This window comes from Gopherus flavomarginatus, chromosome 13, assembly GCF_025201925.1.
Source record: "Gopherus flavomarginatus isolate rGopFla2 chromosome 13, rGopFla2.mat.asm, whole genome shotgun sequence".
NCBI lineage: Eukaryota > Metazoa > Chordata > Testudines > Testudinidae > Gopherus > Gopherus flavomarginatus.
The window spans coordinates 22933843-22948140 of NC_066629.1; the positions used below are offsets into that span (position 1 = coordinate 22933843).

The 14298-nt window shown below is 54.2% G+C and overlaps 1 protein-coding gene across 6 annotated transcripts in view; it reads right to left on the reverse strand.

The window, feature by feature from the left end:
• RNF26 (ring finger protein 26) overlaps positions 1–13202 on the reverse strand; it is a 32378-nt gene extending 19176 nt beyond the window's left edge. For 5 of the 6 annotated variants that reach the window (XR_007769227.1, XR_007769226.1, XR_007769225.1 and 2 more), the window contains exons 1-2: positions 13086–13202; positions 10614–12607 (exon numbers count right to left, since the gene is read on the reverse strand). Coding sequence is in view for 1 of the 6 variants with exons in the window: in XM_050922065.1 (XP_050778022.1) it covers positions 11053–12558 (1506 nt within the window). In the remaining 5 variants the exon portion in view is untranslated. Of the gene's footprint in view, positions 1–7232; positions 12608–13085 lie in introns of those variants that run through there. The other variant, XM_050922065.1, reaches the window with a different exon arrangement.
• Positions 13203–14298: the final 1096 nt, after the last annotated feature.

The following is a 14298-nucleotide window of genomic DNA, read 5'->3' on the forward strand; positions in this document are numbered from 1 at the left end:
CTCAGGACTTCACTGCTCCCATTTCATGGCTTGCCCCTTCCCAGGTCACTGTAGTTTCCCCTGCCAGGAGGGGCATGTTCTCAAAGTCTCTCAGGACCCACCATCCCAGGCAGTTTTCTCTTTCACTGACACATAACAGCACCACCACCCAGTAGCAGGCCGGGGAACCCAGGCCAGCCCTCTGCACTGGGTTCCAGCTAGGGCGACCAGATGTCTTGATTTTATAGGGACAGTCTCGATTTTGGGGTCTTTTTCTTGTATAGGCTTTATTCCCACCCCACCCCAATTTTTCACACTTGCTGTCTGGTCACACTAGTTCCAGCCCAGGGACTCTACAACAATCAGCCAGGGTCTGGACAGCTCTAAGCCACAGATAGCCAGCCCTTCCCTCACCTTGGGACGCTACAGCCCCTGGTGCAGGCAAGAGCCTGGGCTTTATACAGGCCCCTCCTGTTCCTGTCCAGCTGAGCTTCATTCCTAATTAATCCCTGCTCTGCTCCTTGGTGCAGCCTGGGCTGGTAACTGGCCCACATGGCCAGACCTTGTGTGGAGTGGATATCCCATCACAGGCCCGTGGGCTGCATAGGATCTTACAGCAATGGGTGTCACTCAGGGTCCCATTTGACTCGTGTCTATCCTGAGACCTAGAAACTGCTGCTTGTTAAAGTCCCTGCAGCCGACACCTGTGGGTAGAAGCTGGTGGGCTGTGTGGCAGGTCTTGGGGGTCCCACACTGGACCCCTGGGCTGTCGCTGACCAAAGCCCCCAGAAAGAGAATGCAGGACCAGAGCAGCTCTGCTGCTGTGGAGGCCTCAGCAATGGGTCCCTGGGAGCAGGAGCAAGGGCTCACTGCATTAGTGAGAGCAAGTCTGGCTTCAGCGGCTGCTCCCCACAAAAGGGCCTGGAGCCGCTCCGTCTGGCTGCTGGTGTGAAATGAGCCAGAGGCCAGGCCTGGCTGGGAGCCGTTCTCCTCCAAGTTCTCCCCTGTGGAATGAGCCTGCCAGGTCTCCGTCCAGTCCCTAGCAGCCGCAGAACCACAGGTGCTAACTGGGCCTGAGTCAGGAGGGGGCCCGGGGCTGAGCAGGCCAGGGAGACAGCCCTCCCCTCTCTCCCCAGAGGTGCGTCTCCTCCAGCTCTGGGCTGAGGCTGGCACGAACGAGCAGAGGGATTCCTTCCAATCAAGGCCTGTGCGAGGGGCTGGGAAGCTGTGGAAGCTCGGGAGCTAGGGATTGCAGCCCGTCTCCCAGGCCCATCCCAAAGGGGGGCCCAGAGACATGGCTGAAGAGATTCTAGCCCAATATTCCCCTCAGCGGGCACCAGTCCTACTAGCAGATAACCCCACCTCAGCATGGAGCACCCCTTCGGTCCCCTGGGAGAGGCCGCACCTGGGGCTGTCCTGGCTAGTTAGTCCCCTTGTGCGGCAGGCGCCTGTCAAAGTGGCCGCTGCCTCCAGATGGGGGCCCCGGCCGAGATGCCCTGGGCCTGATCTTGAGCGAGTGCTGGGCCCTGCAGCGCCCGCTGATATAATGGAGCCCAGCAGCTCTAGGCTCTTTTGGTGGGCACCCAAAATCAGTGACCATGCTTGAAAATCCAGGCTGGACCCCAGGACTAGCTCTCCAGTCCCAACTGCCCTCATAGGAGGGGGCCACGCACCAGCTGGGGAGATCTCTAACCAGAGACCCAAGAGTCCAGGGGCTATGAGACTTCACTGCTCCCCCCAGACTTGGGCTCACCTCCTTTGAGTTTCATGTACATTTAAGATGCTCCTGGTCCCCCAGAGCAAGGGTACCCTCCCTAACCCAGAGCTGTCAGTGCTCCCAAGGGCCATGGACCCCTCCCAGTGGATGTGTCTGACATAAGTCGTTGAGGGCAGTCTAGTAGTTAGTGCGGGTGGAGTGGACACTGGGAGGCCTGGCTCTGGCAGAGTGGGGTTTAGTGGTTAGAGCTAGAGATTAGGGTTCAGGATTCCTGGGATCTATTCCCCGTTCTTCCACTGACTCACCATGCGACCTTGGCCATAACCGCACCCTGCCTCAGTTTCCCCATGTGTAAAATGGGGATAATGCTCTGCAGGAGGAGGGAAGGGGCACTCTGCGACTCGCTGGATTAATGCACAGTGCTTTGAGAGCCTAGGGTGGTGGGTGCTACAGAAAAGTGAGTATGTAGCAGATGTGATGGGCAATGGGTGCTGCCCACAGCGGTGCCCCAGCATGGCTCTTCACAGCTCTCTCCCACTGGCCCTATGGCTGCAGCGCAGCAGTGGGTACTGAGGTGGGGGATGGTTGCAGAGTGATAGGAGGCTGCTGGGTGCTGACTGCAGAGCCCCTGGTCCCCTAGCAACTAGGCTGGGGCTGGTTAGCCAGAACCCCGCGTATCTGAATGCTCTGGCGGCAGCAGCTCCTTCCTGGAAACGGCCTGAGGACAGCAGTGGACTTACGACTGTTTCTGTAAGCGGAGCCGCCTGGGGGCTAAATGGATCCATGGATCGATGGCAGGAGATGCTTGCTCTTGGAGATGGACAAGCCTCTTTTGCAGCTGAGCTCAACTGCTGTATTGGGCTGCGGGGGGCTGCATAGGATGATGTAGGGGGAGGAAACCTCGCTTCCTGGGGAGGGGAGATGAGGGTGGGCAAACAGGAAGGGTGAGGAAGCCCCTGAAGCAGTGGTACTCAACCTTTTCCATGCTGGGACCCTCCAAACCTCCTTCCCTTCTCACTGGAAATCCCCTTTCCCCTTAGCAATACGGGGAGGAGAGGGGAGGGTGGCCGTGACCCCTTGACATCTGCCTGAGACCCCGAGGTTGGGACCCCTGTCCTAGAGTTTAGCTGTTCAGAGCTCTCCTCAAAACAGGCAACTTGCAGCCGCCCTGGGTCCCATCGCTGTGGAAACACAACAGCTCCCTTCACAGCCCTAAGCAGACAGGGGCCTTAGCTGCAGGTGCAGGATCCAGATTCTGGACACCCCAAAGATTGCATCTAAGGGTTTAGTTTTGCTATTTGCAGCAATGAGGCCATTTGCCAGACTCAGATGTAAGATCTGGATTCCCACATCCTGAGCTGAAGGAGGCTGGACCTGGGCTCACTGTTCTGACCCATCAACAGCTGAAGGAGCCTTGTCCAGAATGCCAGATGGTGCCATCCAAGAGCTTCCATGCACATGTCTACATTCCTGCTCTGCCTCATCCCCTATGCTCCAAGCCCACGACTGCAAGGTCCCCAGCGGTCCAGCTGCCATTTGTCATCTGCTGCCCATAGCATCATTAGCCAGCCTCCCCGCTGGGCACGAGACAACCTGCCTTGTGAGAAAGGCAGCAGGAGGGTGAGAGCAGGTGGATCTGTCTGTCTTCCCCACACTGCCGCTGTCTCTGGAGCATGGAAATCATCATCTCATTAAAGCTGGGCCCATGATTAAACCCCATGGCATCTTGCCCACACAAGGCAGCAGCTGCTAGAGAGAGGGGTTACTGCCCAGGGAATGGGAGCCAGAGGAGCTGCAGCTCGTCCAGGCGGAGTTTGCCTGTAATTACTATCCCCTCCTTGGGACCCGTGACCACAGCCCCGGTGGAAGAGGCTGCATGACCAGCCCAGTCACTCCTTGGCCCTTCTGAGACCGTTGGTGCCAGCAGTTGGCGGTTCTGTGATGTGCAAGCCAGAAGCTGGATTGACACCAGACAAACTCAGTCCGTGCACGGGGCCCTCACTAGGGCCAGGGATGGGCCAACGACCCAAGCCTGATCCCAAGGAGCAACCCAGTCCCCCGGTTAGTACCTCAATGCAGCCTCATCCAGGCTCATCTGAGGCGTCCAGCTCCCCAGCCTCAAACTTCCACGTGTTCCAGTCAGGAGTGCCTCTCCCCTCCCAGCTCATTTCCCGTCCTTCTGCTTCATCTTCCCGCTGAGCCACGGAGCCAGCACTGGCTGCTTGGGACCCCACAGCCTAGCAGGGCTGAAGCTGCCAGGCCAGAGGCGATAAGAGTCTCCAGGCTGCTCTGGATCCGCCTCCAGGTGCAGGAGTGTGCCAGAGGCTGGGAGAGATTAATGGTATCTTGCCTGCAAATCTGCCCCATTCGTCTTCAAGCTATGCATGCAGGGATCAACGCCCTGCTGAAATGCAACCGCCTCTGGGTTGCTCCATGGCCAGTGCATGTCAAAACAGTGCAGGGAGGGGTGGATTTTAGCCAAGGCTTCCAACTCCTACCATAAATGGACGTGTTGGTGAACGCCTGCACAGAGCCTCGATTTTTAAGGGTTCCACCCAAATGCTCCCCAGGGCTACCTGGAATTCAATTCCTCCTCCTCCACTGGACAAAGGACCCAGCTGTGTTGTTCCAGGGTGGGGACGGTGAAGCCTGCTGCTTAAACCACTAATCCATGCCCTGTCTGGAGTAGGATGGCAATCTGACCTGAGGGTGTAAACAGATCTCCCCCACGTGCCACCACACCAAGGCCTTCTCCAAGCAGGAGATTCCAGGCTCTTGTACACCTCCAGCAGGGAAACACTCAGTGCAGACAGACAAAGTCCGAATTTGCACCAGGGAGGCTCAGACATGTTTGGATCACAGTCTACAGCAGCTTTGCCTGCCCATACTAGGATTTGCAATGGTGGCTAGAACTGAGACACATCCCCCAGGCTAGCCTAGGTCTCACTGTCCCAAACGGGCACAGGAGAGCTGGCTGGGATATGCTCAAAGCAGGACAGTTGTTTCTGATGAGGGATCACAGTGCAGGGTCATTTTCCCACCCCACAGCTGGTCTGCGTTCCGGCTCTCGGCCCATGAATATTTCACTAGCCTTGTGCTAACACAAGGCCGGCTGGAAGGTACATTTTTAACAGCAGCTTGAACAGCGAGTCCAGGAGCTGCCACTTAATGGGTGAGTTATTAAAGGAAACCGCTAAGTGCAGGTATCAATAACCCTGCGATCTGCCTGGACTCGCTGGGAGCAGGGCGCCTAGGAATGTACAGTTGCATTTTTCTGTTAATTTCCTGCTGTAACAGCCAGGGAGTAAGTCAAACCACAGGTCTGATGGCTCCCAGTGGAAGAGCCAGCCTTCCGAACCCAGCTCTCTGCTGTGTGTAATAATGAGCCTTAATGCGCTACAGGAATATTAGCCAAAAAATAACTTCCTTCTGCTAGGCCAGCTGCAGCTGCAAGGGCAGGGGCTGAGTACTACCAGGTTCCAGCACGGGGCGTTTCCCTTTGACAAACCTTAGGCTGCCTCGGGAGGTCGGTACGAGTAGCATCTGCACAGATAACCAGATCCTCCGCAAAGCCGCTCTAATCCCTGCTCTGCTGTGCATTAGCCTTGTAGCCTTGGGCAAGCCCTTTAGGCTCAGTGTTTCATCAGCGGCCTCTAAATGTGGGGCTCTATTTTGGGGTGCCTAATTTGCAGAAGTACTGAGCACCCCCACCTCTTGCAGTTCTACCTGAATTCATTAGGCACTGCAGACACTGAGCATCTCTGGAAATCAGGTGTGCTGGACTAACGGTGGGCACCATGGAAAATGTGGGGCTTAACCTTGCAATGCCTCAGTTTCCCCAGCAAAGAAGGTAGGGGAGGAGTTAACTAATATTCAGAGTTAGGAAGTGCTGCGTAAGTGCCGAGAGGTAGGGGTGGGAGTTTGCCCACACAAGGGCTGCAGCCAGCTGAGGCGGCATTAGAGACAGCCATCTCCCAAAGGAACACAGACCTTTGGAGTGGCTAGAGCGGGCACTGAGAGCCAAGTCTCCTCGGTTCTAGTCCTGGCTTTGGGCGGGCAGTTTTCTATTGCCTAGAGGCGGGGAGGTTGAGCTTTAGGGCTCCCGGCCTATGTTGCTGACTCTGGGACTGGGGTTGTCAAGTGTTTAGATCAGGGAACTGGAAGCCAGAACTTCATGGCTCCAAACTGCATGCAAAAATAGTTCACCCACTAGTGAAATGCAGCCATCTCTCGGTTGAAAAGCAGCAGGTGCTTACCCGCGCATATCTGTCCAACAGCTCAGGACAGGACATGAAGGATAACATATCCAACAGCCACTGCACTTTCACAGACCTCAAAGCATAATTAATAGGAAGCCAGATAGTTGTGGCTTCCATATTGTTACAAGGAAATGTTACCTAGACACACAATAAGTGAAACATCCTCCTTTCTGGGTCTTCTCTTTCCCCACTTCTAGACATACCCTGGAGTGTCACATTTTGCAGACATGAATAAATTAGCCTCCCACCCACCCTTGGAGGATAGGTCTGGACCATCATCCCCATTTCACAGCTGGAGAAGCTGAGTCACTGAGAAGGGAAGCAACTTGCCCAAGGCCCCCCAGACTATCAGATAAGGTGGCGTGTGTGCCGAGCCACATGTTTCCGCATGCTCAGAAATTTCTGCAAAGCCTTCTGTGGGGGTTGAACTTTTCCATGCTGGGCTAAGCTCAAAGGGAGAATTTGCTTTGGAAAGCTAGAGCAAAATCTAGCCACTATTTTATTATACTATTAATTACTAGTAGTATAAGAGGGTGAGGGGAAAGCTTTTTCCTGCTAGGAAAAAAGTTAATTAATTTCAGATTATTTTTGTTCCCTTCTCCAAACCCAGCTGACCTGTAAATGCTGAAGCCTTCCTGTTTGCTGGGTTCTCCCTGCTGCCCAAGGCCTGATCTCTGTTTGCAAGAACATATATAGAAACAACAGATTCCAGTGAGTGAGGGAAGCCAGCTCTGAAAGAGGCTGGAGGGCAGGGATATTGACTGAGAACTCAGCCAGTTTGTATTACCTGCTCCTTTTGTTTCACACAACTGGGAAGCCAGGTGGGGAGGAAGGATGGTGCAGGGGGCACTAACGCAAACGACAGCAGTGGCTGCGTTTGTGCATGCTAATGGCTAAAGCTTCCCCGGTTGAACGTTAACTATGTGTTACACCCAAGCACACCCGACACACCATCCCCAGATCAGCCTAGGGCCTGAACACACCCCTGAAGTGTCCTCTCCTCACCCTCTCTGGCTGTGTGCAGGACCAGCACACTCTCCTCTCAGCCACCTCTCTGCCTACCCCCACCTGTTCTTCATCCTTGTCGGTTCTGCTCAGAACTCTCCTGCTAACGCTGCAGGTTCCCTGCTGATTAAAGCCTGGGATCTCTGGCTGCAGGGCTTTCCCCTGTTTCCAGTGGGCCAGAGATGAGCAGAAATGACAATCAACCCCAGTATCCCTCTGGGGAGGTGGCCCTCCCCCAGTCGGAGCACTCCTAAGAACGGGGCCGTGGGCAGTTTGGTTTTTGCAAAGGAGACTTTAATGTGCAGAGTGCAAAGAGTTAACCTTAAAACACACAGCTTTTCTGGACAGCAAAAAACAGCCCCTAAAAAGGCAAAGAGACTGACTTTTAAAACATCAAAAAAGGTTGGGTAGGAAGGGAAGCAGCAGTGAGCTCTGGGAAAAGAAGTCCCCCAGAAAGCCTGATACGAAACTCTCGCCCTCAGGGGACTGCATTAGAAAAGCAATTGCTCAAAATAACCCCCTGAAGCAGGGCAGCCAGAGAGCAGCAGTGAGGGAGCCAGCTTTTTACAAAGGCACAAACTGGGAGGGTCTGGCTAACTTTACAAAGGGGGGCCGGGTTCGCTGCGCACGCCTCTGGCTGACTCCAGCGTCCCAGGCGGATGGTTAGGAAGAAGCAGAATAGCCTCGGCTGTGCCGGAGCAGGTGGAAAGCGTTACTTAGTTATGGACCCTGCACCTCCTCGGCCAGATGCTCCTCAGGCTGAAATGGGCGTAGCTCTCTGCCCATTTACACCAGCTGCCCCATGCTATTGTATTAGATTGTACCTGTGCAACTTGCGGCATGAATAAAATAAACTTTGGCTTTTAGCAATGCAGCTACTTCCCCGCTCCAGCCAGTCAGCACTAAGGCACTGGAGCACTTTTGGAAGGGACAGAACACATATACCACTGGGAGAGAGCTTTGGCCCAGCCCCGCAGCCACCATTCGAGACACTATTGTGGTGGGGGTGGGGGGGAGGGGTTTGTACAAAGTCTACAAATCAATCAGATCATTTCCAGGGGAATTCACAGAAAATAAACAATTCTCCGTTCGGATTTCAACATCCCCCAGCAGTGTTTGCCAATGCAGGCGAAGCGGAAAGTGAAAGGGACAGGCCAGACGGAGAGGAAAGCAACATTTGAAAAACTACAGCGGGGGGAGAGGGAAACTTCTCTTTTAAAATAGCAAAGTAAAAGATTGTAAACACAAGGACTGCAAGCCTGGCTGTGGGTTGGATTGGACCTCTGGCTGCATGGGTTACAAGCGAGGGCAGAACTTGATTCGGTGACATCTTGCTTTTGCAAGATTTCAAGTGTAAGGTGCTCAGAAGGGACGGAGAAGGATATTTTTCATCCCCTTGCCAGTGGCATCACGCAGCAGCCATTCAAATGCTGGTCTGTGATTCTTTTTTGAATCGATCAGAATTTGAAAGCTGTGTCATTTTATGTCTCAGTGGCCCGCTAGCAGCACTGCTCCCTTGCAGCTTTCGAGGTTAGAAGCTTAACCTCGCAGGTTCTGCATCTCACCCTTCACGCTTGTCTGCCAGGTGACGCTCCCGCCCGAAACATGGCAACTCTCCACCAACGCCTGGATCAGCCTCCCCGAGACCGTCAAGCACACAAATATGGGTTGTCGCCTACAGGCTGTTGTGTGGCGTGCTGTGCCCTGCCTTTCGCAGAACTGTTTGGTTCTGGCCTCCATGCAGGGGCCGCCTCATAAGCTAATGCCTTAGAGAGACCGGGGTAAATCCTGCACCTAAAGAAGTCAATTTTCCCATTGTCATCAGTACAGCCAGCATTTCACCATGATGCTGTAACACCGTCCCACAAAGTGCTTGTAACTATTCAGTTACATTCACACTGACTAGCCTGCATCTCCTTATGACACAGAATTCTGCAGTGTAAACAACCTGATTTGATCCTCCCCAAGTGCTCTCTGGCCTTAATACAGGGCTTCATTTGGGGTCAGACCAACCATCAATTATTTATTAGCTTGAGAGAGCACAAAAACATCCCTCAGCCTCTTGTCTTGCGGTCCAGGGGCTCTTTCCAATTTAAGCACTGACAATCAAATTGATTCTGGCACTCTTATAACCCATCTCAAGCATCCGGGAACACGAGAGGGTTTTAGTTTAAATATCTAATTGTCGGCTCACTGATCTCTTGGAATTACGCTTACTGGCAAAATGTTGACAGGGCCTCCAGGCCTCCCAGTCCAGACACTACTACTAAGTGTCACTGCAGGGAGATGGTGCAAAAGCAAAGAAGAGCTCAGCATATGGTTCACATTTCAGGCCATCGGTAAAACACAACGCTATAGAATCCCACTCTCAATTACAACCCCTATATGTGCAATCAAAGCTTCATCGCACATCGAAAAGCACTTGCTCCCCAGAACCTGCACATCTCAGAGGTCCAGCATTGGGATTTGGAGCTTTCCTCCCTCGGAGACCTCTCCTTCAATTCCAACCCAGACTGGGAGACAGTGAAAGCTGTTACAACGGGTTGGCTCTAGAGCAGTCTCAGTAAAGGCCATGGGTTGAGTAGGCCACAGAGAATCAAGTCTCTTCTAAAGGGGACCCTCCGAGTGTGGAGGGAGGTACCAGTGAGATGTGGATGCTCACATTGCTGCTGCCCAAGCTGGACCTGTTCCGTGGATAAATGGAGGCCTTCAGTCTCCATGGCTGTTAAGATAGCACTACATTCATGAGAAGAAACAATCTTCAAAAGGAAAAAAAACCCATTCAAACCCTTCCCAAAAAAACGCTGTGCAAGGAGTCTGGAATGTGCTATCTTGCATAGGTGATCTGTGCTAATTTCATGCTAGTGTATCCAAGGAAGTGCTGACTTAACTCTACTGTAAATTAAACTGGTAAGAATTTGTGTTCTCCCCAGCAGCAACATTTCACTTCTAACTTGCATCTCTCGAGGAGGCGGGGCCCTGAGAGAAATGGGGAAAATGAGCTTGGAAAACCCCACAGCCTAGCAATTTTCCCCCTGCATTACCAGCATTTGAAGGGGAAAAAGGAAAAATAAAGACCCCAGATGGCACCAGGGTCCAAAATACTGTGACGGTTTCCGAAGGAATGATTAAAGATTGTACAGGGTGTGCTTCTGCAACCAAAAGCCAAATAGGCCTCTTGCTGTGGAGATCACTAGCCAGTCTTTGGCTCAGGCTTGAAAGATGCACTTGCCCACTCATTAGGGGCTGTAGCCGAGATACTCAACAGTATTTAAGTGCCCAACTCCCACTGAAATTGATAAGCATTTGAAACCTAAATATCTTTGAGAATCTGGGCCTGTAAGCCTGGGGCACCAGTGTGAAATTGACAAGACAGCACTGTGGTTTGCTGTGAAACTGACCAAGAACTTGTCAATTTCACTCTGCCACTGCAGGCTCTCAGCCACTCAACTCCCTTCCTGCCTCCCTACAAAAAAGCAGGAGGGTAAGTGGGCACAAGAGCTCCCTCTCCCTCTCCCCAGCTGAGAGAAGAGGAGAAATGCCAAGATTTCCAGGCAGTCACTAGACAAGCCTGCCACAAGAGCCCTCCCTTGCTCCTAATAGCAGGGTTGGAATCCCAGAGTCTGCCCTTTCCTAACAGCTGAGTTTCTTACCAGGGCACAGCCTCCATCTTTCATAGAAGACTTTGGCTAGGAAGTGTCTGGATCCTTTTTCAAGCTCTGCTTTGGATACTCTGTATGATGAGCCAACGGAAGAAGAGTCTGCATTCCGGGCAAAAGTCCTTGAAATACGAAAGTTTCAACTGCCAAAACCTTCCAGTCCATTACTGAGATCGGCTATTGTGCTTTCCAGCAGCAGCGACAAGAGAGTTACACCACAGTATTAGTGAAAAGAAGCTTCTAATGTTCTCTCTGTTTTGATGCCACTGTCGGTTCTTTGGAAATCTCTAGGTGGCATAGGAAGTGCTGAGCTGATGCTGGGTACCTGGTACAGAAAGTAACACCACCGTGAAGCTGGGGTCCCAGGATTCTCCTGTGCTGGCTGGCACTACGGGTAAGCCCGGTGGAATGTAGATTAAGCGACACCCCAAGCTCACAGGTACACGTCCAGAGTCTGCAGTATCATCTGCCGGCAGAGCGGGCAGTTGCGCTGGTAGATGGCCTGCTGCAGTAAGATTTCGGTGCATTGTTGGCAGAGGCACAAGTGCCTGCAGGGCAGTAGCAGGACCGTCTTGGTTTGGTCCTGGCAGATGACACATTTTTTACGTTCTTCTTGTTCTTTCAGGAGCATCCACGGGTCATTCTCCAGAGTGACATCTTCGCTGTCCTCCTCCAAAGCATTCAGCTGCTCTTTCCTCAGAGCTTTGGCTCGTGATGTGCTTGGCCCTGGAGGCTGGAGGCACTGCCCCGCTGTGGCGTTTCGACCAGAGGCTGGTTGCGCATTTGATCCTTGCTCAACGTTCGTGCCATGTTGGTCCCCATGTCCTCTAGCTGCCAGCTGCTGCACCTGACGGGCACCGGCTGCACCCTGCTGATTGGCTCCAGGCAGCCCTGGTCTTCCCTGATGAGCTCCTCCAGGAGCAACTGGCCTATGAATGGCTGCAGCTGCCCCTTGCCTGCCTTGGATGGGCTCTGCACCTTGTGGCGCTTGATTGACCTGTTGGTTTGTTGCTCTGCCTCCTCCATTCCAGTTGGCCATTTGGAGACTCCAGCCTGCTACCCTGCGCCAAGCGTGGGAGCTCACAACCATCCCCAGCGATAAGAGCACAATCTGATAGAGGCGCCAGATGTCCCTCCGTAGGCGGTGGTAAGAAGGCAAGGTATTCAGGTATCTCAACACATGGTTTGCCAGCGTCCTTGTCAGCTCAGGGCTGAGGACTAAGGTGCTGACTGTGACAATTAGGGCCAGCAACACTAGGCCATAAAGATTCAGGAAGACGACATTAACCAGGAGCTTGCTCATAGACTCTAGGAGTTCGAATGCCAGCTGGCAGGGTGACCACACGAGAATGGACATGGCAATGGCACTGCTAGACATTTGAGCAAGGAAGGCAGCGAGGAGGTCTGTGACTCTTAGGAAAGGGCTGATGATGGAGTCCCACAGAGCCAGCACCAGATTCTGGGTGCCAATCAGGCAGATGTTGATAATGCTGTTAACAAAATAGGCCAGGAGGCTCATGACAATGGTAAACACTTCACATACCTGCCTCAGGAGTGACTGGCCAGAGCCAACCACATTCCAGAGCCCTCGGTGCACAAGTTCCTTGCTTCTCAGGACCAGGTGCGAGAACAGGTTCCCAATCACTTTCAGACTCTCCAGGCTGGAGCAGAAGCCTCGGAATAGGCCGGTGACAGTTTGGACCGAGCTCAGGGCCAGGCAGCAAAGCACCTCCACCAGGTACACCAAGGAGAACAAAGTCCCATTCCAGCAGTGGATCACACTAGCCACCAGTGCATTGGGCAGGTTGTAGATGAACGTGATGAGCCAGACCAGCACTGAGACCAAGGTGGAGACCAGGAAGAAGTTCACATTGAGCAGGAGGCCCAGGAAATCCAAAGCCATCCCTATGCTGTTGATGACCAGGAACACTAGATCCATGGCTCGCGGCTTGACAAGGGTGGTCCCGGCGTGAACTAGAGCAGATGGGCTGGAGAAGAAGAGAAGGGTCAGGCTTGGACTGGAAAAGCTGGGGGATGGGGATGGTTCCCAAGGGATGGGGAGGGTCCTGCCATGCAGCTGGGGGAGAAGAGGATCCTCTGGCGGCTAAATGTGCCTGGGGAAATGAGGTGGGTGGGGTGGGGGGTCACTTCAGTGTTTCAAGGTCCTGGTGGAGGGGAGCAGGGTTCCCTTGCTACCAGACTTGGGGGGGGGGCTCTCAAACAGGAGTTTAAAATCACTCAGGATTGGGGGTCCTCAGCCTGGGGGGGGCGGGGGGGGTGGCTTCCAAACATGGGGGGTCTCTGGGTCGCAGGGGTCTGTTTCCCGGGGGAGGGGCTCTGTCTCCCATCTGGGGGTCCCCTGCGCTAAGAGTGGGGGAACCTCTGGGTTTGGGGGTTCCTGCCGCCCCGCACCCACCGCCTGTCTGCGGCGATTGCTGTCAGCGCCCCCGGGGGGCGGGGCCTCACCCCGCTCTCCCACGCGGGGATCCCGGCTCGCTTCCCCCTCCCCCCGCGGGGGGGTTAGCCTTATCCACGTCCCACGGCTCCCTCGGTTCGAATGGGCGCCACCATCTTGAGTGGGCGGGGCTGGACGCCGGCCAATGGGAGGCGAGATCCGCCCTCCTCGCGCTCTGATTGGGTTGTTTGAAGGACTCCGAGGGGGTGGGGTTTACGTTCCTACGTAAAGGGCGTGGCCTATGGGTTCCGAGGCTCCTTTGATTGGCTAATTCTGGCTCCGGAGGGGTGGGTGGGGGCGAAGACCACGCTGTGGGCTGAGGATTTAAAGGGACAGTGTCCTGCCCTGGGCAGAGGGGGTGGTGGGCTGGGCTGTGTCCCAGTGGCCTCGGGGAGCCCTGCCACCCCCAGGCAGCGTCTGGGCTCACGTCCCATGGGTGGTGTCGGGCAGCCCCTTCCCACTGCAATACTGGGTCAGCCAGGGCTGCAGCTAGATCAGGATCCGGTCTGCAGACAGTGGCTGAGGCCAGAGTAGGGTGTCCAGATATCCTGGTTTTATAGAGACAGTCCCAATTTTTGGGTCTTTTTCTTATATAGGCTCCTATTACCCCCCACCCCCTGTCCCGATTTTTCACACTTGCTGTCTGGTCATCCTAGGCCAGATGCTTCAGCTGCAGTGACCAGAACAGGGCAATTATCCAGTGATCCATCCCCTGTCAGCAGGGCTGGCTTTAGGCCTGTTCCCCCAATTCCCCCGAATCGGGCCACGCGCCCAGTGAGAATCCCTCCCCCGGCTAGAGGCGCCTTTTTCATTTTTACTCACCTGGAGGTGCTTCGGGTCTTCGGTGGCACTTCAACGGCGGGTCCTTCTCTTGCTCTGGGTCTTCGGCAGCAGTTCGGCAGCGGGTCCTTCAGTGCCACCAAAGACCTGAAGCGAGTGAAGGACCCACCTCCGACGTGCCACTGAAGACTCAGAGCACTGCCCAGTGAGTACAAGCCCCATGTGTTTTTTTTAACATGTTTTTGGTTTTTAGTCATCCCTGCTGGGGCCCCATCAAAACTGTTCGAATTGGGCCCCATGCTTCCTAAAGCCGGCCCTGCCTGTCGTCCACTCCCAGCTTCTGGCAGTCAGAGGCTTAGGGACACCCAGAGCATGGGGTTGCATCCCTGACCATCTTGGCTACTAGCCACTAAAGACCCTATCTTCCATGAAAGTACCTATTTC